The sequence below is a fragment of the Lagenorhynchus albirostris genome, chromosome 5, assembly GCF_949774975.1.
Source record: "Lagenorhynchus albirostris chromosome 5, mLagAlb1.1, whole genome shotgun sequence".
In the NCBI taxonomy this organism is placed as follows: Eukaryota; Metazoa; Chordata; class Mammalia; order Artiodactyla; family Delphinidae; genus Lagenorhynchus; species Lagenorhynchus albirostris.
The window spans coordinates 41,147,575-41,169,150 of NC_083099.1; the positions used below are offsets into that span (position 1 = coordinate 41,147,575).

Below are 21,576 nucleotides of genomic sequence, written 5' to 3' on the forward strand. Positions count from 1 at the left end.
AGCCCATTGTCTTGAGGACACAGAGGCACATAGCCTGCCAGTCGATGTCCTGATCCCGTCAGCCGTTACTCACCAAGAGCCTTCCTGTGTCCCTGGCATTGTGTGCGGGGCCAGGATCCCGAAAGGGAGGCTGGGCTTTCCCTCAAGGAGCTCACAGTCCAAATGGGGAGACGTACAAACAAATAAGCTGCCGTGGAATTGATGCCACCTGGAAGGATGTGGACCTTCAGATGGTCAGTGTGGACCTAGAAAACGCACAGCCTGCACCATCTCAGGGCTGGGGATAGATCCAAATTATACCCGTGGAGAGAGAGAGGAAATCAAGAAAATGTAACATGAAGCACGGTAGAGGACTGGCTCCCACTTTGTCCCAGAGCAGAGCAAACACCGGCAGGCTGGCCTTACCTTCTGTCCCCAGGCCACTCCTGGCAGAAGGAGCTGCGGGCAGGGCCGTGTGTGGTCGGAGGATGGGCGAGCCGACTTCGCCTGGCTTTGTTTCTCCGGGGTGCTGTCTCTAGTGTGGTGCATCCAATTATGGTGAAAGATTAGGGAGGAGCCCGTGAACAAATTAAAAGGCTGGAAGGAACAATATTTAAAGTGAAGCCACAGCTGCGCCTCATGTTTTTTTAAAAAGGTGAATGGAAATGACTGCTTGAGATAAACTGTAATAAACAGGAACGCAGAATGCCAGCTGCCATTCCAGACAAGAGCTCTGCCCTCCCCACACAATTACTGAGGAAAAGCAGCCGTCGACCTCCATGAACCCTCCCGTCTTCCTGTCTGGAAGGGCTGAATATGCTTGAGGAACCCCGTCAAGTTACTGAACCCCGGAGCCCAGCCCTACCTCAGCCCCCCGGGACAGTCTCTTCCACTTTCTGGGCCAGGGTCTCCTTTTCTTTCAAGGGAGGAACGGGCCCGGTTGGTTTTAGGTCTTGTGAATATGAAGGCTCGTAACTCCTAGTTCAGGCTTCTTTGCATCGTATCACCCTGTTGGCGCACCTCGGTAAGCCAGCGTGGTAGGGAGTGGGTTCTTTCAGATAACAAGATTTTCCAGATACATGATATGTGAATTATACCTCAATTTAAAAAATAAACACACACACATTTTGGGCGGAGGGTACGGTTTATTTTTTAATTGAGATATAATTCACATACCATAAGATTGACATGTCCAAGTGTATAGTTTGATGGGTTTTAGTATTTCATAAGGTTCTACAAACCACTAGTATCTAAGTCGAGGATATTTGCATCAGCACCCCCCAGGAAAAGCCTGTCCCCGTTAGCAATTACTCCTAATTCCCACCTCCCCACCACAATCATCAGTGTACTCTCTGTCTTTCTGGATTTGTCTGTTCTGGACATTTCTGGATCTCTTTTATCCTTTTCTCCACTCTTCTCAGCAGGTTGCCCCACCCCTACCTTTAATATTAGCAACAAGACCATTTAATGAATTTCTCTCTGAATCAGACACTGTGCCAAGTACTTTCTATATAGTATTTCATTTAATCCTTTTTATTATTATTATTATTTTAATTTATTTATCTTTTATGGTACGCGGGCCTCTCACTGTTGTGGCCTCTCCCGTTGCGGAGCACAGGCTCCGGACGCGCAGGCTCAGCGGCCATGGCTCACGGGCCCAACCGCTCCGCGGCATGTGGGATCTTCCCGGACCGGGGCTCGAACCCGTGTCCCCTGCATCGGCAGGCGGACTCTCAACCACTGCGCCACCAGGGAAGCCCCTCATTTAATCCTTAATACAACCTAAAAAATAAGGTATCTTTATCCCTTTTTTCAGAAAAAGACACTGGGGCTTAAAGTGTTTCCGTAACTTGCAGTAGCAAGTGTCAGAGTGAAGAGGTTAACTTGGGTCTTCTTGGTCCCGATTGCCCTGCACCGGGCTCCTGCTCTCCCTCCTGGTCGCACACCTGTGTTCGGCTACCCCAGATCCTCAGCCCACCTTGACCTGGGAGGCGGGGGACACTGGCTTCCTGGTGGTTGCTTGTGGTTTGGCTGTTGCATAACCTTGCAGTCGGTGTTTTGGACTGTTGTGTTCTGACAGTGATACTGAATGACTGAGGTGGTTTTACAGACTTGTAAAATGGCACCTGTTAAAAATAGAGTCCCCAGATAACACTGTCCTGTGTTAAAAGTAGTCTCTGAAGGCAATCATTTGAGAACCCGGGAGAGCTCAAGATGCACCCAGCAGTTCATGTTTTGGATATGCTGCTCAGAGGTGAGGAAAATTTTCAACTGTGTCCCTTTAGGATTTGACATTGAAACACTCCCACTACATAAGTCATCCTTGTAGATTGCACCCTGGGCTCCTTTACTTCCACCGGAGTTCCCATGCAGCCGGAAATGGCTACTGAACTTCAACCCTAGGGGTTTGTTAAATACTTTTGCTCCAGTCCTTAACAATTAGATGTTCAAGTGTTAGGGACTCTGCAGGACAGCACTTTTTTTTTTTTTTTAAAGAAGATGTTGGGGGTAGGAGTTTATTAATTTATTTTATTTATTTTTGGCTGTGTTGGGTCTTCGTTTCTGTGCGAGGGCTTTCTCTAGTTGCAGCGAGCGGGGGCCACTCTTCATCGCGGGGCGCGAGCCTCTCACTATCGCAGCCTCTCTTGTTGCGGAGCACAGGCTCCAGACGCGCAGGCTCAGTAGTTGTGGCTCATGGGCCTAGTTGCTCCGCGGCACGTGGAATCCTCCCAGACCAGGGCTCGAACCCATGTCCCCTGCATCGGCAGGCAGGTTATCAACCACTGCGCCACCAGGGAAGCCCAGGACGGCACTTCTGTCTGCCTGCTCATGTTTATCTCCTCTCCCTATAGCGTGAGGAGAAGGAATGCAGTCGCTAGGCCAAACCATCCTCAGGGTTAACTAATTGTAAACAAACATCTCCATCCTCTGAACTGGCATCCCAACCCTTTTGATGCTGGCAAAGCCTTAAGTAAAACAGATGTCAGAAGGCCCCTGGACCCTCCATGGATGCCCATCCTGGACTTCAGGTATCTAAAGGCAGCTCTCCCATGAGTCTGATGCTGAGAAAGTCGAACTCAGGTCTCAACATTGCCCAACAGCCCGGCCTGACATCTAGTCCAGAGGACTTGTTTAGGTAGATGGGTGCGAGGATGCACAGATAAGAGATTTCAACAGCATTTCAGGAGACCTTTCTGGATTGTTTAGTGTAAGTATCTGAAATAGAAAATGTCAGAAAAACAAACTGAAAACAGAATAACCAGACTTACTATCCATTCAGTGATACAATGGAAAGATACTAGGTTATTTAACTTTCACTTCCACTAATAATTGAAAAGCTCTTCCCAGGAAGCTTGCGTCTTGAAGTAAGATGCAATAACTTGAAATAACCTGCACAGAGCAAGTATTTTTGCCCTTGACATTCAAAAGCATACAATCCATATTTTTACAGAATGCTGTTTTCGTATTTTGATCTTGCGATAAACCCATAGTGAGAAAATAATTAGAAAGGACTATCAGTATATTTGGGTTTTCTTTTATTTTTTGTTTTAAAGAAAATTAATAAAATTTGCCTGATTAACGAATAAGTTCTGTCCTTCTGATTCCTAATGTTTAAAAGCCTCAGACTCCTCCACGCTAGAATGCTGCCTATAAATTTAGAGTAAAACTTTCTTTCTTAAGCCGAGGAGAGAAATAAGAGTGACTATTATTTTACTAAAGGAAGAGTTCTTTTCCACCGGGAGCTCCAGAGTCCCAGTTGCGTTCCCTGGGGGATGCCGCTAATGGCAATGATGCCAGATATCACTAGGCAATAGATTGCGCTGAAGCAACGGGATCATTAATTGCTTCAAAACAGGCATCCTGGCAAGGCCTTTGGCAGAGGCCAGACGGCTGCAAATGCAATGCATCTGGATCCAGAGTCTGGACATTCCCCAGGCAACAGATCTGTGCTCAATTAAAGAAGCAACTCTGTGTTGCATGTAGCTCCTCGATCTGTTCAGGTGTTTAAAGCCATGGTTCTCGGGATGTTTGAGCCAGCAGCATCTGGGCACTTGTTAGAAATGCACTTTCTCAGCCCCACCTCAGAGCTTCTGAATCAGAAAAATAGTCTCTGGTTTTGCAAGCCTTCCAGGTGATTCTCATGCATAATCAAGTTTGAGCACTACTGGCTTCAAGAAATTTGTGACCAGAGAGGGAGAGGGGGCCACGTTGTGCGTGTACCCACCCATGCGATTCTCCACTTGGCACACCGACGGCACAGCAACCTCCCTGCATCCAGAGTTTCTTCCTGGGCCTTGGGGGACCAGGGTATTATTCATCAGCTTCTAGAATAATGCAGCCCCCAGCCCTTAGGAAGTTTTTTCTCAATGGTACATTGCTTTCCTTTTTCCCATTGGTTATCATTGCTTGAACAGACATGAGGCCCGTGTGGGACACCCAGGTAGAAGATGGAGAAAGAAAATTCAAGGCCTGGAGGCTTCTTCAACTTAGAGAAACTTCTTGGGAAATAGCTAACCCCTCGCAACTTCTGGGGCTTGTTAGAAATGCAGGATCTCAGGCCCAGCCCCTGAATCAGAATCTGCATTTTAATCAGATCCCCAGGGGATTTGTATGCACCCTGAAGTGTAAGAAGCACTGACAGAGGTAACAGCTTTAGCAAGGCAGAGAGGAGGCTGCTAGAAGTGGTATCTTCCTGGATTTGTAGTGAATTGTACTGAGGCAGCATTATAAAATAAGCACACCCAATGATATAACAAGCTATTTCAGTTCCCATGGTGCCCAGGTAAACGTAAGAAACCGTGGAGCTGGGAAGGAGGGGAAGATCAATCCAGGGAAGAGATGGAAGACAGGAAACCTGGGGGGAAACATTTTCCTTTCTCCCACTTCCCTTCCCCACAACTGAATCCCATCCAGGCCCTGGTTGTCCCTGCTTCCAAGCTTAACATCTGCTTTTGTTCCTAGAGCACTGCTGTGCCATTCGCATCAACTGCGCCCCCTGACTCTCTAAGCCAAGCTTCCTTAAATATCTTCCTCCTTTGGGGAGTTTAAGGAACCCCTTCCTCTGGGTCAGACAGGCCCTCTCCTTGCCAGCTATCTGGAATCAGCATCTGTGCAGGACCCACTGCTGGCAGTGTCCTGAGCAGCAGCTGGCTTTCAGTTTAGGCTCGGGATGTTATGTTCTAAAGTGTGTCTCTGAGAACCTCAGTGGGCCCGCAGCTGCCCCCAAGAACATGCAGTTTGCCAATTAAATTTTAGAAATGCACAAGACACACAGTCTTCTGCTTATACATTTATAAGACCGGCATGTGAAAGACTAGGTGGCCCCTGCTTCAGAGACACGAGGATGCTTCGAGCAAGGTGAACGGGGTGCCAGAGGGACAAAGGCGGGACCCAAGGAGGGGCTCGGGTAACCGGTGTGTAAGGGCCGGGTGCAGCTGTGTCCCGAAGAAAGTATGGAAAGGACTTGGGGATGGACCAGATTTGGAGATAGCCGATATTTACCCAAGCAGAACATTAGCTTGGGCCGTTTGCTTTTTCTTTCTTTTACCAAATCCCCCCTCTTTCTTCTCGTCGACTTTGGGGAATTGCAGCAGAACGGTGGCACAATGGGAAAGGCTGAGCACCGGCGTTCGGGGTCTGAAAGGGCTCATGGTCTGTGTTCTGAGATCTTGGCTCACAGGATGCCCTCAAAAGCCATCGTGAGCCTTATCTGCCCAGGCACAGGGGGTGGCAGCAGGGAATTCGTCGACAGGCAAGGACAAAACACTGCCTGTGGCTGGTCAGTGGTGAGTTTGTGAGCACATTTTCACTCTTGATAATGGTCTCGATAGTCTTTCTGTCTCATAGTGATGAGCCGTTCCTCCTCAGGTGCCGTCTTGCTTTTTGCCTGCAATATCCATTTTAGACGTTTCACTTTTGTTTTATGACAGTATTTCCCAAGGCCATTTTAGGAGGGGACATGGCTCCGCTTGCCATAAACACACTTGGTGGGTGTAGTTTTGAGTCCGCTTCTCCCTTTTCCCGTGCACTTCACTGTTCCTCGCCCTGGGGCATGTTTGGGCTTTGGGGGTTTGGAGGACATAATTGCCCTGCAGGTGTAATTCCTTAGAGAACAAAAAAAGTTTGAAACTACACATACATACACACACACACACACACACACACACACACTCTCATACTTTACACATGTGGGCAACAAGGAGGAAATCAGGTTCCACTTGTTGAATTTTAAGAGAAAAACTGTTTTACTAGTCAGTTGAATCATAGTTACTTGAAAGGTTAGGGCGGTTTGTTCCAAAAGGAAGATTGAGCAGTGGTATTTGTATTGTAAGTATTTGCGGTTATGATTAGGCATGTGGTGTGTATGTTTTGCAGTCAGGTGTGTCCTCCTTTTCTGAGAAAGCATCACATCCGTCTCAGGAAAGAAGTCGATCTGAATCGAATAAGTCCCGCCTCTTATCTTCAACATGGTGTCCACGTGGACACCTTACCGATCGATGTAGAGAAGAGATGTGGAAGATCTGGCACCAGAAAGATGGACTTGAATCCTAGCTCTTCTATCTAACAGTCGGGTAACCTTCCTTCACCCTCTGTTTCCTCATCTTCAGATGAGCTATCATAATAGCTACCGTTTATTGCAGATTTACATTACCATAGGGCAGGTACTGCTACTAAGCAATTTACCTGAATTTTCTCATTTAATCCTCCAACATCAAGTGGGATCCTTTACCTCTGGACTGGGAAGGGCTTTCCAAGCACAGAGCCAGCAGACACTTAAGAGGGAGTGAGCTATTGACTTAACTGTATAACATTTAGATGCCAAACTCAGAAGGACTAATCATATGCTTACTCTAAAATGTTCAGAACTCTCAGACCTTTATAGAAAAATAAGCAAAGCTAGGAGTAAGTAGTTTAGAGAAAAGCAAGTACATTAACTGAAAAAATTTAAATATTTAATCTCACTGGTAATCAAAGAAATAAAAAGAATAGCACTTTTTGCCTATCAAATTAAAAACACTGGCATTTTTTTTAAGTGAAAATACTCAGTGTTAGCCAGGATATAGTAAAAACTGCACCCTTTCCGTTGCTGGTGGGCATGTACATCGGAACAGATTTTCCCTCGAGCGGTGTGACAGAATGTGTCAGGAGCCTCAACAAGTGTTCACACTCAGCTGATCTGGTAATTCCACTTGCAGGAACTTATCCTGAGGAAATAATCAGACATGTGGGCAGGAATTTATGTAAAATGCTAACTTCTCTGTAATTTGTAATTGGATACAACCCAAATGGGTGACAATAGAAGATAACTCCAGAGGAGAGAATGATATGCAGCCATTTACAATTGTATTTTTTAAGAATCTTGAATGAAGGAGGGAAATTCTCATAATATAAACATTATGATCTCAATTTTATAAAAAAGAGAAAAATACACATATAAGGTAAAAAAAAACTAGAAGAAAATATACCAAAATGTTAGCAGCGATCTGTGTCTCAGTGGTGGGATTATGGTGGCTTTTATATGCTTTATACTTTTCTTCATTTGTTCAGTGGGATCCAGAGAGAGAAGAGGAGAAGGGGAGAAAGCTTGTGTATTACAAAACAGTTGTCTTTAAACTGTTAAGGAAGTATTCCGTATAAAACTAGTAATTAGTGTAAATAGAAATATCTTTAAGACCTTCTCCACGATCTGTAGCTTTAGCATACAAAGTAAATCAGGAAAGATAGACATGAGATCAAGTGTGTGTTCACGCCTCAGACCTGGGAAAGGTGTTTTCTTTAAATAAAACCTCTTCCAGACCCCAGGCTGGTGTTGGACAACATTAGTCATTAACACTCATGTTGTGATCTACCGATTTTATATTTGAATATTTCATTCCACTCAACAGTTTTCTGACTGTAGAGGACATTGAGTGAGATTCTCTTTTGGCTGTTATATGGATTGAGAAATAGGTTCACTGACTACATTGAATCTGTGTGGCAGATTTGGGGATTTTGAAATGAATTTGTTTTAAATAAAGATGTCAAGTGTTGTGGTTCTGTTTTGGCAGGACCATCACCAGTACCAGCCTTACGTATTTGGAAGGGTGGGTTGCTTTAATTAAGGTTCCCAGCAGTACAGTTGCAAGTAGTTAGTGAAATTAAAAGCATTCTTACTTCCCTTTACGACTTCATGGTTACTTTCTCAGGGCTCAGTGCTGTGCTAGCCCAGTAACAATATGAGATCAGCATCACATCTGTAACTGTATAAAAGTAGTCTTGGGGGCTTCCCTGGTGGCGCAGTGGTTGGGAGTCCGCCTGCCGATGCAGGGGACACGGGTTCGTGCCCCGGTCCGGGAAGATCCCACATGCCGCGGAGCAGCTGAGCCCGTGAGCCACGGCCGCAGAGCCTGCGCGTCCGGAGCCCGTGCTCCGCAACAGGAGAGGCCACAACAGTGAGAGGCCCGCGTACCGCAAAAAAAAAAAGTAGTTTTGGGACTTCCCTGGTGGCACAGTGGTTAAGAATCTGCCTGCCAATGCAGGGGACACGGGTTTGAGCCCTGGTCTGGGAAGATCCCACATGCTGCGGAGCAACTAAGCCTGCGAGCCACAACTACTGAGCCTGAGTGCCACAACTACTGAAGCCTGTGTGCCTAGAGCCCGTGCTCCGCAACAAGAGAAGCCACTGCAATGAGAAGCCCACGCACACCAACGAAGAGTAGCCCCCGGTCACTGCAGCTAGAGAGAGCCCGCATGCAGCAAGGAAGACCCAATGCAGCCAAAAATAAATAAATTAATTTTTAAAAAAAAGTAGTCTTTCACCTTGTGGCTGTATTAACAGATACACACAAATACAGGAGCTCCTAATATGACACAGTTCCACTGGTACATGACAAAATGGGGGGGAGGGACATCTATATAGACAGATAGATTTAAATATAATTGCTAAGTCTGAAAGTTGAAAGAATGCTTGTAGTGTCCACGAATTTTAAAATGTTAGAGAAAAGGAGAATAAAGATGAGCTTTCCTTCGACCAGAAGTTCTCAAACGCATTGAAACTAAATACCCAGTGCTAGAGTCTAGGGATGTGTATTTTACACTTGATCTTGGCCCAAAGGCACAGAAGCAATGGGAATGTGCATTTTAAAGTCTCTACAGGAAGTTCTGATGCAGACGGTTGAAGCTGATGCTGTCTTAGCGGTGCTGTGCTGTCGTATATTTTATTCTGTGCTTCCCATATGATATCTACTAGCCACCTGTGGCTCTGGAGCTCTTGAAATGCAGCTAGTATGACTGAGGGACTGAATTTTTTATTATTAATTAATTTTTCATTTGAGTGTAAATAGTTACATGTGACTAGTAACTATCATATTAAACAGCAGCCTTAACCTGTAGTATATTGCCCTTCACTTGGGGATGAAATGAAGCCATTTTTCAGCCTGTCCTTCCCATAGGTTGTACATTTCATTCCTGTGACACAGTGATGCTCAGATGATGGCTCAGAGCTTTCACTGTAACTTGTGGATACTGGTAGCAGCAAATGTGGCTCTAGAACCTCCTACTGAGAGAATCAAGGCGGTCGTGCATTCCATAACCACACCCACTCACGTGAGCTGGGTTTCGTTATATAATTTGTTCCGCAAATGGTGCTTCTCACAGCCTCCCTCATCCCACGGAACAGAAAACCAAAATCTCATTCTCACCCCAGGATGTCTAACTCATTGTTTGTTTTTTGTAATTGTTTTATTTTTAGCTAGGGAAATCATGTCTCATCTTCTGTTGTTTAAAAGGTTTAGAAGTTCAGCATGGTGAGTTTTTATGGGACTTTTATGCGAAGCCAAGCGTTGTAAACGTATCCAAGTTATCTCAGTAGTGTAGTTTACCAAATCCTTTTCCTATGCACACCGACCTGACTTCTCTTCAAAATATGAAACAGATGGGTCCAGTGAGAGTCCTCCAGCTATTCCAGGCACTAGGTTAGGATTTCTCACAATCTAAACCCGGTGAGATGAGCTTGAACGGAAACAAGAGTCCCCATCAAGACTGTAATGGGTGGAGGCAGGGGCTGTGTCTATCCGTCCTGGGCCGTCTTCTAGCGTCACAGCGTAGCTCTTGCCTCTCAGAGAGGCTTGGTGCCTGTTGGTTGAACGAATTAATGTTCTTGCCATAGAGAAAGTGGACTGAAGGGACCATGTAAAGAAGGGAAAAGATCCAGGGAAGGGCCACATTTGAGACAAAAGTGATTTGATTTAGGACAAAGTGCTTGCCCTCCATGACTTTACTCTGTTATATTTAGCAGGTAAGAAGAAGAAAGATTATAGTGCCAAATAACCTACAGGTGACCCTTTAACAACCCCTGGGGATAGGAGCGCCGACCCTCCACGCAGTCAAAACTCTGCCTATAATTTATAGTTAGCCCTCCGTCTGTGTGGTTCCGCATACGCAGATTCAACCAACTGTGGGTGGTGTAGCACTGTAGTATTTACTGTTGAGAAGAATCTGCTGTAAGTGCACCTGAGCAGTTCAAACCCGTGTTGTTCAGGGGTCAACTGTGGTTCTGTCTTGATGATGGTCATTTACTACCGTGATGGTGATTTCCGAGACTAGTGATCATAAAGGACTCCAAAGCACTGAAAATGCTCACAGACGTGGAATCAGGAAAGACTGGTTGAATTTCAGTCTTAATAATTCAGATGCTCTTGTGTTTGGGCCTGTTTACTTTTTGTCTGATATTATAGTTCTAAGAGACTTAGCAGTTAGATCGCCTCTGGTTGTGACGTATCTGCCTGCTCATCGGCATGTTTTATTTTCCTGAAATTTTAGGCACAGAAAAATGAAAGAGAATCTATCCGACAGAAGTTGGCACTTGGAAGCTTCTTTGATGATGGCCCGGGAATTTATACCAGCTGTAGCAAAAGTGGGAAGCCAAGCCTTTCCTCCCGGTGAGTGTTTTGAGTTGATTTTCTGATATGTACCTAATGGATTTTGTCATGACTATGTATGTCTAATAAGAGATATCCTTTAAATCCTTGAGGATTTTTTCCCCATAATACTGCCACCTTTATTTGCGTGCTAGACAGATCCCTCTCCACCTGTTTGTTGGGTTTGTTTTTTGGGTTTTAGTTTGGGGGATTTTTTGGCCCATTTGCCCAGCCATTTGAGGTCAGATTTCTATATTTCATTTTTTTTCTAGACACAATTCTGATTTTGCATTGTGAAGGGGGAATCAAGCTACACTCTTAAGCAAGCTGACTGATGCTTGGAGAAGTGTGGCAGACCACCAGATTTCCCATTAAGCAGTCCCAAAGCATCCAGCCTAACCCCCCGATGTATTTGATTGCAATGAATACTGGTAACTGAGAAATACAATTCCCACTTTGATCATTGAGTGTTTACTACAGAGCTTAACCTGTCCTGCAGGTGTTTTTTTTTACCTTAATTGATTTCAGGGTATCATTGATCATTTGCATAACTTCTAATTCCAATTAAAATATATTAAAATTATGATTCTCTCTAGAAAATAGGATTGTAGACCAGAGCTTCTCAAACTTTAATGTGCGTATGTATCACCTGGGAATTGTGTTAAAATGCTGATTCTGATTTAGTAGGTTGGGGTGGGATTTAAGGTTCTGTATTTGTTTTTCTTTTTAAGTAATTAATTTATTTATTTTTGGCAGCGTTGGGTCTTCGTTGCTGCACTCAGGCTTTCTCTAGTTGCGGCGAGCAGGGCCTACTCTTCATTGCGGTGTGTGGGCTTCTCATTGCGGTGGCTTCTCTTGTTGCAGAGCATGGGCTCTAGCTACACAGGCTTCAGTAGTTGCAGCACACAGCCTCGGTAGTTGTGGCTCGCAGGCTCTAGAGCACAGGCTCAGTGGCACACGGGCTTAGTTGCTCTGCGGCATGTGGGATCTTCCCGGACCAGGGCTCGAACCCATGTCCCCTGCACTGGCAGGCGGATTCTAACCACTTCACCACCAGGGAAGTCCCAAGATTCTGTACTTCTAACAAGTTCCCAGCTGATGTTCATGCTGCCAGTCCCTAGGTCACACTTTGCTTAGGGAGGGTATAGACAATCTGCAAAATTAACTATTATGAGTACAGGTATTCCAAGTGATTAAAGCACATAAAACATTGTTTTAATAAAGATGGTAGTAACTGAAGACCCATCAGCATTCTCTCGATCCCTCCCCAAATATCCATTTCGTGTCAGAATGTCTGGCTCTTCCTTTGGGCTCTCTAAGAGCAAATATTCCCTGTATAAATACTAGGTACACTTACCATGTTAAACCAGGTGTGGGAGACAAATGATAGCATTCATGCATTCATTCAGCCAACGGATTTCCACTCTTTCCTTCATATGAGGCCCAGAATTAGACACTTTAGTATCTATTTTATCGAGCTTTCAGTAAGCCTCATCCTTCTGTCTGACCCTTACAGATTCATCTAAATCAGCAAAAATCAGAAAGCACACACACACGCATATATGTGCGTATTTAGGAGTCACTCCTGATGGGTTAGTGCCTGGAGACAGGAGCTGTGGCCTGGCCATGCAGTGTTTATGCGTGTCCTCCTCAGCTGGGTGTGGGCCAGCTCAGGCTCAGAGGATTCCCTCGCTCTCGGCATACGTCATTCCAGAGTTGGAAGGTCAGCCTTCCCCTTTGCCATGGAAGCACCTCTTTCTCCTCCTAGTGGGATGTGGCAGGAGGACCTCAGGCCTAGGGACCTGGACACCTGAGGGTTAGTCCCAGTCAGCTTCTAATTCTGAGACTTGAGCAATTTACTTAGTTTTTACCATGCCTCAGTTTCCTCATTTTTGTAAAATGAGTAGATTGGACCCCATAGTCTTATAGATCTCTGGTACTGCCCTCTAGTAGTCCCCAAAGCACCAAAAAGTTTTCTTCTAGAAACCCCATCTCTTTGCTCAGCCATGTCATATCCATCTGGTCCAAACGGGAGCTGTGGTTTTTAAAATCGAAGTTGTGTGTGTGTGTGTGTGTGTGTGTGTGTGTGTGTGTGTGTGTGTGTGTATTATATGACTTTGAAAGTAAAGTAGAATTAACTACAGAGTATATAATAACCACATAAAAGTAACAGTCCCTGGTCCCATCCCTCTCTATCCTCATCTCACTCTCCAGAAACAATAACTTTTAACTCCTTAGTTGTTTAAGCTGGTATTTATATCTCTGAGTAAAATGCTTATCTTCTTACCTTTTACTTTTAAACCATTCACTGACTGCTAAATATGGAAGGTTGGGATTTAACTCTCTTTTACAGCCCTCCCACAGACATATCTATATATCCCTCCCCATCCTCCTAATATAATTACTTTATAATTTGGGGTCAAATAACTGTTCAATTTTACATTATTAAGTTCATATATTATTCACCTTGAACCATGTAGTAAACTATGATTACTTGAGAAATTTTATTGTTTGTTCTGAAATTTAAATGGCCCCATTTTCCCCTTTGCCAGTCCCTGATTTGACTGCTGTATTATATTCCACCATGTGAATGTATCTCTTCTGATGATAGGCGTTGGGTTGTTTCAGAGGTTCTGCTCTTATAAACAGTGCTGCTTATAAACATCCTTGTATGTGTCTTCTGCTGTCTGTGTGCAAGAGTTTCTCTCTGGTGTGTACCTTGGACTGGTATTCCTAGGAAAATACATGAATGTTCCTGTTTAGGAGATAATGCCAAACTGTTCAAAACAGTTGCACAAGTTACACTCCTACCAGCAATGCTTCAGAGATCCTGTGGATCTATATAGCCTTTCTAACACTCAATATTGTCAACTTCTTTCACACTTTTGTTAACTGAATGTTGGTATTAAATGATATTTCATTATGTTTATTAGCCATCTCTGTTTCCCCTTCTGTGAAATGTCTTTTTGGGCCTCATGTCCAAATTTCTATTGGATTCTTTTTGCTTTTTTCATTGATTTATGGAAGTTCTTTAGTTATGATTCTAATCCTTAATATGCTGTATGTATGGCAAATATCTTCTCCCAGGTTGTAACTTGTCTTTTCACTCAATGTGTCTTTATGACCAGAAGTTCTTAATTTTAATTTTAATGGTAATTTTTATCTAACTTTTCTTTTAGAGTCAGTGCTTTCTGAGGCTTCTATAAAAAATCTTCTTCTACCCTAAGGTCCAAAAGGCATTAACCTAGATTTCCTGTTAAGAGTTAAAAGTGTTTTTTTTTTTAAATCTGTAAGCAATCAGGGGTTGGTTTCCTGATTTGGAATGGAGAAGTCTAATTTCATCTTTTTCCATATACATGACCATTTTTTCCATCATATTTATTAGTGACAATTCTCTTTTACTGACTGATCTAACAGACCACTTATGTATGACTATACATTAATGGGAATACATTCTATTTCATCGGTTAGTGTTTCTATCCCTGCACCAGTACCATACAGTTTTAATTACTACAGCTTCAAAATAAGTCCTGATATCTGGACTCTTTACTCTTTTACTGCCTATTCTTGGTTTTTTATTCTTCCATATAAATTTTAAATCATCAAATCAAGTTCAGCAAAATACCGTCTTGGGATTTTTGACTAGAATTGCACTGAATCTGGAAATATTGGGTTGGCCAAAAAGTCCGTTCTGGTTTTTCCATAAGATGTTATGGAAAAACCCGAACGAACTTACGGAAAACGAACTTACGGGAAAACCCAAACGAACTTTTTGGCCAACCCAATAATTTAGGGGAGAATTACATTTTCACAGTATTAAATTTTCCTATCCCTGTTTTCCATTTAGAGATACTGTATATCTTTTGTTATATTTATTTCTAGATATTCTGATATTATCTTAAATTCTCTTAGATAATGCTTTCTTGTTTGCTGCAGCTTACTTTGTACACTAGTCGTGTATCCAGCCATTTCGTTATTATTATACCTAGTATTTCTCTACTCTCCTATTATTTCCAGTAAAGTTGTCTGTACATTCTTTGGACGTTTAAAACAATATCATCTACAAAAAATAGCAGCTTTTAAAATTCCTTTCTGTCCTCCTACTTCTGGTTTCTTTCTTTGTTTTACTGCACTGGATAGGTACCCTAGTACACTGAGGATTAAAAATGGTAGTAGTTGGAATCCTTAGCTCATTTCTCACATTAAATGGAATGCTTCTAATGTTTCCATTTAGGATGATGTTAATTTTATGGTTTCTTTAATTTTACTCTTTATGAGATTAACATTGTTCCCTTATATTCATAATTTTAAAAACATTTTTATCATGAATGGGTATTTGATGTTATCATGTGCTTTTTCTGCATCTGTTGAGATGATTGTATGATTTTCTCTATTAATCTATTAATGAATTACATTTATAGATTTTCAAAATATTGAACAATCTTTGCATACCTATTATAAACCAAAATTGGTTGGGGGTATTATCTTTTTTTGAACAGTATTGGGTTTTATACATAATATTTTATTTAGGGTTGTTATACTTACATTCATGAGTCACATGGGTCTGTTGTATTCTTTTCTTGTAACTTTTTTTTCTGGTTTTAGTATAAGTTTATGCTGGTGTAAATGAATTAGCTACTATTCCCCCTTTCATATTGTCTAAGAAAAGTCTACATAATATTGGAATGAGCTGTTTCTTACCAGTATAACCATCTGGGCCCAGTGTCTACTTTGTATGTTTGATTTTAACAGCTTCTGTTTTTTAAGTGGTTTTAAGATTGTACACACTTTTGATTTCTTCTTGAGTCAGTTCTGATGAGTTGTATTTTCTAAGAATTTGTCCATTTTGTTTATGTTTTCAAAATTTTTCCCATCATGCTTTCTCATTTCACTGAGGGCATTAATTTTAGTTAAATTGTTCAAAATGTTTCCTTCTGATTTCTACATTGTCCATGATTTTTTCTGAGTTTGTTTTTTTGTTCATTTTGATTTCTATTAATAATTAAGTGTAAAACACTAAAAGCTGTTGTAAAGTTTCTGGTTGGGGCTTGGAGACGTATATTGTCTTCTCAGAGAGACCTTCCCTGACTACCCAATTAAAAGGTAAACTCCCAACCTACCTACCACTTTCTCTTCTCTTACCCTGCTTATCCTCTTACCCTGATTTGTTTTTCTTTGTGGTCCTTATCATTACCTGATGTTGTATTATATATATTTTTAATCTGTTCCTTGTCTTTCTCTAGTACGAAAATAATTAACCCCAAGAGAGCAGGCCTTTGTCTGTTTTGTTCACCACCATAACTATTGCTTACACAGTGTCTAATACATAGTCACTGAATAGTTGTTGCATTAATGAATGGTGAACTTCACTTTAGAATGGTCAAATAAAAACACAGCTATTTGTAAGGGTGCATCCAATTAAAAGTGCTCAAAGCTCTTGGGCTGTAAGTTGTCACAGGGAAGAACTCTTCAACTTCATCCTAAGGAATTTTAAGCCTGGCTGCCAGTGTAAGACTCTAGCAGGGGAATGGTTGACCATTCAGCACGTAGAATTTCACTTAATTCCTTTGATTTCAGTAAGGCGCTTCACTGCCACCTCAGCTGTGCCTGAGGGAGCCCTAGCCCAGAGCTCCCCTGATGCAGCCTCTCTAGATAGTAAACTTTCTCATCCTGCCAGACCACACGTAGTCAGGGCACGTTAGAAGATCTAGGTTTTCCTTTCAGTTGTTTAATCAGTTTGGTTTGTACGCAGCCTTACCCCACTCCCCTGCCTTTGGATGCACCTGAGTATTTCCAGGATCCTGAAGTGAAAATGCATGTGCCTTCTCCACCAGCCACCCCTGCAGACACCTAGCAAATTGAAGTAGTTAAGTCAAATACCCCTCATCCATCTGCATTTTGTCTTTCAAAATATTTTCAAACTCTCTTGTGGGGGCTTCCCTGGTGGCGCGGTGGTTGGGGGTCCGCCTGCCGATGCAGGGGACGCGGGTTCGTGCCCTGGTCCGGGAGGATCCCGCATGCCGCGGAGTGGCTGGGCCCGTGAGCCATGGCCGCTGGGCCTGCGTGTCCGGAACCTGTGCTCCGCAACGGGAGGGGCCACAGCGGTGAGAGGCCCGCGTACCGCAAAAAAAAAAAACTCTCTTGTGTGCCACTGTCTCCTTTTCCATTTCCTTTGTCCATGTAAGTTCATACCTTATTTCTTCCTTTAATATTATTTTAGTAGGATTTCAGAAGAGAGAGAAGATAAATTCCTGTGTTCGATATGCCATGTGTAACTAGAAGTCTCATGAAGGTTTTTGTTATTTTTAATAGCAGAAATGTAAAATCCTGTGCAGAAAGCATGTATGTAAAACAAAGCAGACCTCTGGTCCAGGAGGACTGAAGGAGAGGGGTTGGGATACCCCTGCCCAGAACATGCCATCTGCCACCATTTCCCTTCAATGCCGCTCTACTTCGCGCTCAGTGCCCCTCACCGTCCCTCCCCTATAAACCCTCAAAGCCCACCTGAAACTCTTCTGGCAGAGCAGAATTTGAGAATCACTTAGTCATCTACCCTCTTTGGAGACACAGCTATCTAAACACATACGTATTTCACAGTAGCTCATAACAAGCTACACTTGTTGACTCGCCATAAGGAAGATTATTTATATCCTGTTCGTTCATATGTTGTCCTCTCCACATTCTGGGATGAGATCATCCTCTCTGAGAACACGATGACTTTTTGGATCCCCCTTAGGATGATGGTTAATAATGAGACTTAACGTTCCTAAGAAATGTCACTTTTTCCCTGTAAATTTAAAGTCTGCAAAGACTGACTGCCATTCTCCTTCCTCAGGAATAATGTAGGAGAAAAGCCTTAGGAAATGTTCAGCTGCAATTGTGTAACCCATATTTTCCATCCCTATTAGAATTAGTGTTTCTCTGATGTGTTACAATTCCTGAAATTCTTCATTGAGCTAGAAGTACCTTACCTCTTTCTTACAAAAGTACTTGAGGGATGTTAGAACTTTGAGGTCACTGATGTGGCACTCCAGAATGCTCCAAAGCGCACCTGTTGAACTAGTTAAATAATCAAAACCAGGTAAATATTAGCTGAATTTACTGCTTTAAGGAGCTCAGGACTCAATTTTAAATGAGGCTGAGGACTTACAATTAATTGCCCAAGCGATGGGTTCTGAAGTGCTAAGCTTACTTTTAAGGCAGGGCCTACCCAGGTAAGTGGGATCGTTTGGCAAAATAGTGGACTTCTATTTATGCATTTTAAAGGGTGTTTACCTGTAAAAATTCACTTCATATTATGTGAGAAATTGTGATGTAGCGGGAGGGTCCTTTGGGAAGACAAGTTTAAGCTGCTCCTGTGAGAGTAAGTCCTTCTCTGTTGGCCTTTGGGTTTCAGCCCCACTGAATTTTTCTAATTAGTGCTATCTCCTAAAGTACTTTTTAAGAGAATGACAAGCTATTAAATGTAAGCTAGACTTACGATAATCCCATAAAGACATTTCATGCCCAATACTGCAGCAAAAGAATTTTTGATATTGCTTCATAACTCAACTAATTAAATTTGACTTATACTGAAATGTGGCCGGTATAGGAAGCGCCGTATTTTTCTTCAAAATGTGCTAATCCACACATAATCAGCCTTTTCAAACTGAGATCGTATGACCTTTGTCCGTTCTCTCTGTTTAAAAATGTTCCAGCTAAAAGCTTAAAAGGAAATGAAATGAATGACCTATTTTTGAAGGAAGTTTCTAAGAAATGTTAGATTTACTCATGTTCTTAGAAAAATTAAATATTCCTTTTCTCTTATGACTAGTATAATACTTTGCTATAAAATATTTTTTCATTGACCAAATTAATCTTGAATCAGCATTATATTTCGGATTCTGAGTTTATATAGCTTAGTGTTATTAAAGGAATGGAAACTGGCTTGGCTGCTGTGAAAACACAGGACAGAGTGGTCATTAGTAACAGACATCTAGGAAGTCTTTCATTTTTCAAACATTAGAAGCTGATTTGACATCATGGAGAAAACTTTTTCTGCCATCTCCATTCTCCTTTTCTCAGAGTAACACAAAATGAACCTGACCCCCCGACTTCTCTTCTTCCCTTACCCCAAGATAGATTTTATTTACATGCACATAAATATAAATACAACATAATACAGTCTATTCACAAAGTATGCAATGTAATATTGTAACCTGGAAAAGGCTATATACCCTTCTCTCCATGCGTTGTGAAGATTATGAAAAACAGAAACGCCCCAGAGAGCTTTTGAGACGCTCGTTTGAATAATGATTACTGTTTACTTATCTCAGCCATTCCAACATCCCCAGATCAAAACTCATTTCTTTCTTGTTCTTATAGGTTTATTGGCGAATGGCTGAGATAAGACCAGTAATAGTTACCCACCACCTCCTTGTGTTTGGGCTGCGTGGAGCGGAGGGGGCGGGGAGGCACCATAGCCCAGGGAGTTGTCTCGATAGGACAGATAGCAGTGATCTAGAGAGGCTTTAAAGAAATTGGATTCATAGGAGCTTCGAATGTGAGGAATTGAGAATCTGAATATATAATCTGCCACAGATCACAGGTCAAACCAGCCTCATTTTGCCAGGAAAGTAAATCATCCTTTTGTCTCTGATAGTAATAATTTTTGCATAATTTCCTGGAAGAAGTAAGCACAGTGGTCATATATACCCAGCATGAGCGAGAAGAGGTTGTCCTGTTTCAACACAATGAAATTTGCTTTCCTGAAGTAATAGGTACATACTACAACAACCTATTTGTAACATGCAACATACCTTTTGAACTTCATATTAATCTCATACATGTGTACTATTAATTTGCTTAGAAAATCCTTCATATGAGTAATTCCACAGTACCTGTCATTGCAAATGGTAGTTTGCAAATTCTCTTTTATACTATTTGAAAATTCATCAGGTAATCTACAGAAAACCTATCATTTTTATGCCCTCCTCCAAGAATTATCTGCAGTATTCTAAAACATTACACAATTTTTAAAGGGAAGCAAAATTCGAAGTGGATCTTTTGAAGAGTAATAAGATTAAAATGGCAAAACAAATTTAACCATGTAAGCAATTCTTCTCTTTTGCAAACCTGAAAGAAAAGCAAATTGGCATTTGTGAAATTTTCTTTGTCTAATAAATAGCCTCACTTTACAATAATGCCAATGACCCCAGTTTAATTAGGTGCAATTAATTTTGTGCAAGCGAAATTTGACATCTTGCTAGAGGCATATCCAGCTGTACTCTGTCTTATGAATTTTATTATTATCGCCAGTGAGAATTCAGTTGTCAGAGCTGCTGCAAAAGAGTGGGAGACAGGGAGAAAAAGGCCACAGGGGCTGCATTTTATATTTAAAAATGGCTCCAGTGGACAACCAAATGTTTAATTAAAAGAACTTCTAGAAATGATTTTTCATTGGTGCATCATCTTTGACAAGTTATCATGACTTTATTACTGAAATTTGCACTCCCTTTAGACAGTGGTCCCTCACATGTGTCTGGACACACACAGCTCATATGAAGACCAGCCCCTTTGAGAGTTTCATAAGCACTCACTGCTATGAGAAAACAGCCTCCCTGACTACATGTGAGCTCTGTCATCTGGAGTTTTAACACAATTCTTTTGTTCAGTATTTTTGTAAAATTTTCTGTTCCCCTCAGATTATTCTCATTCAGATTATCACATGCATTAAAAACCCATGGAAGATATTTCAGAAAACCACTGCCAATTAAATGGTGACACATGCCTCCTTAACACTTAGAATTTTTTTTTGTTTTTTGTTTTGGTGATGTGCCTTGCGGCATGCGGGAATCTTAGTTCCCCAACCAGAATCAAACTTGCTCCCCCTGCTCTCATACTTTTACATGTACCTGTCCAGTTTTCCCAGCACCACTTATTGAAGAGACTGTCCTTTCTCCACTGTACATTCCTGCCTCCCTTATCAAAGATAAGGTGACCATATGTGTGTGGGTTTATCTCTGGGCTTCCTATCCTGTTCCATTGATCTATCTTTCTGTTTTTGTTCCGGTACCATACTGTCTTGATTACTGTAGCTTTGCAGTATAGTCTGAAGTCAGGGAGCCTGATTCCTCCAGCTCCGTTTTTCGTTCTCAAGATTGCTTTGGCTATTCGGGGTCTGCAGTGGAAGCGTGGAGCCCTAACCACTGGACCACCAGGGAATTCCAGAATTTTTGTTTTAGCTATTGAAAAGTCCTTTCAGGTTTACTTGGGTATATATTTTTATCACATGTGTCTTTTGTGCATACAAAAAAATAAGAAAAAGTGAAATTGGTTAAGGTAGTCCTACACCCTTTTCACATTCACAATTCAATTCTCCATTTAACCACTTTCCCTTAGAGTTGTCCATCTTTGCTTCTCCCCACAGTGTCACCCTTTGTGCCATCAGGAGGTGCTGTGCCTCACCTTCCAAGCCACTGTCCCCCAATCTGCAGGTTTCGATGCTGGCACATTTTTAGCATCAGAAGGCATGAATGGTCAACTCCCAGAGCCCACCTCTTCTTCAGTGGTCCTTACATGGTTTGTTGGCTGACAGAGTTACAGCCCAGTAGAGCAGTCATGCCACCAGCTGCATGGGTGGCTGAGATTGTGAGACATACCCCGTCGCTGAAGATGGCCAAAGATGAATAACCATGCGTCACAGAATTAATGCAATTCA

At 42.3% G+C, this 21,576-nt stretch overlaps 1 protein-coding gene across 8 annotated transcripts in view; it reads left to right on the top strand.

Moving 5' to 3' along the window:
* Positions 1-21,576, top strand: part of SCHIP1 (schwannomin interacting protein 1) — a 123,789-nt gene that overhangs the window by 83,764 nt on the left and 18,449 nt on the right. For 7 of the 8 annotated variants that reach the window (XM_060149914.1, XM_060149909.1, XM_060149908.1 and 4 more), the window contains one exon: positions 10,780-10,898. In XM_060149914.1, coding sequence (XP_060005897.1) covers positions 10,780-10,898 — 119 coding nt within the window. Of the gene's footprint in view, positions 1-10,779; positions 10,903-21,576 lie in introns of those variants that run through there. The other variant, XM_060149915.1, reaches the window with a different exon arrangement.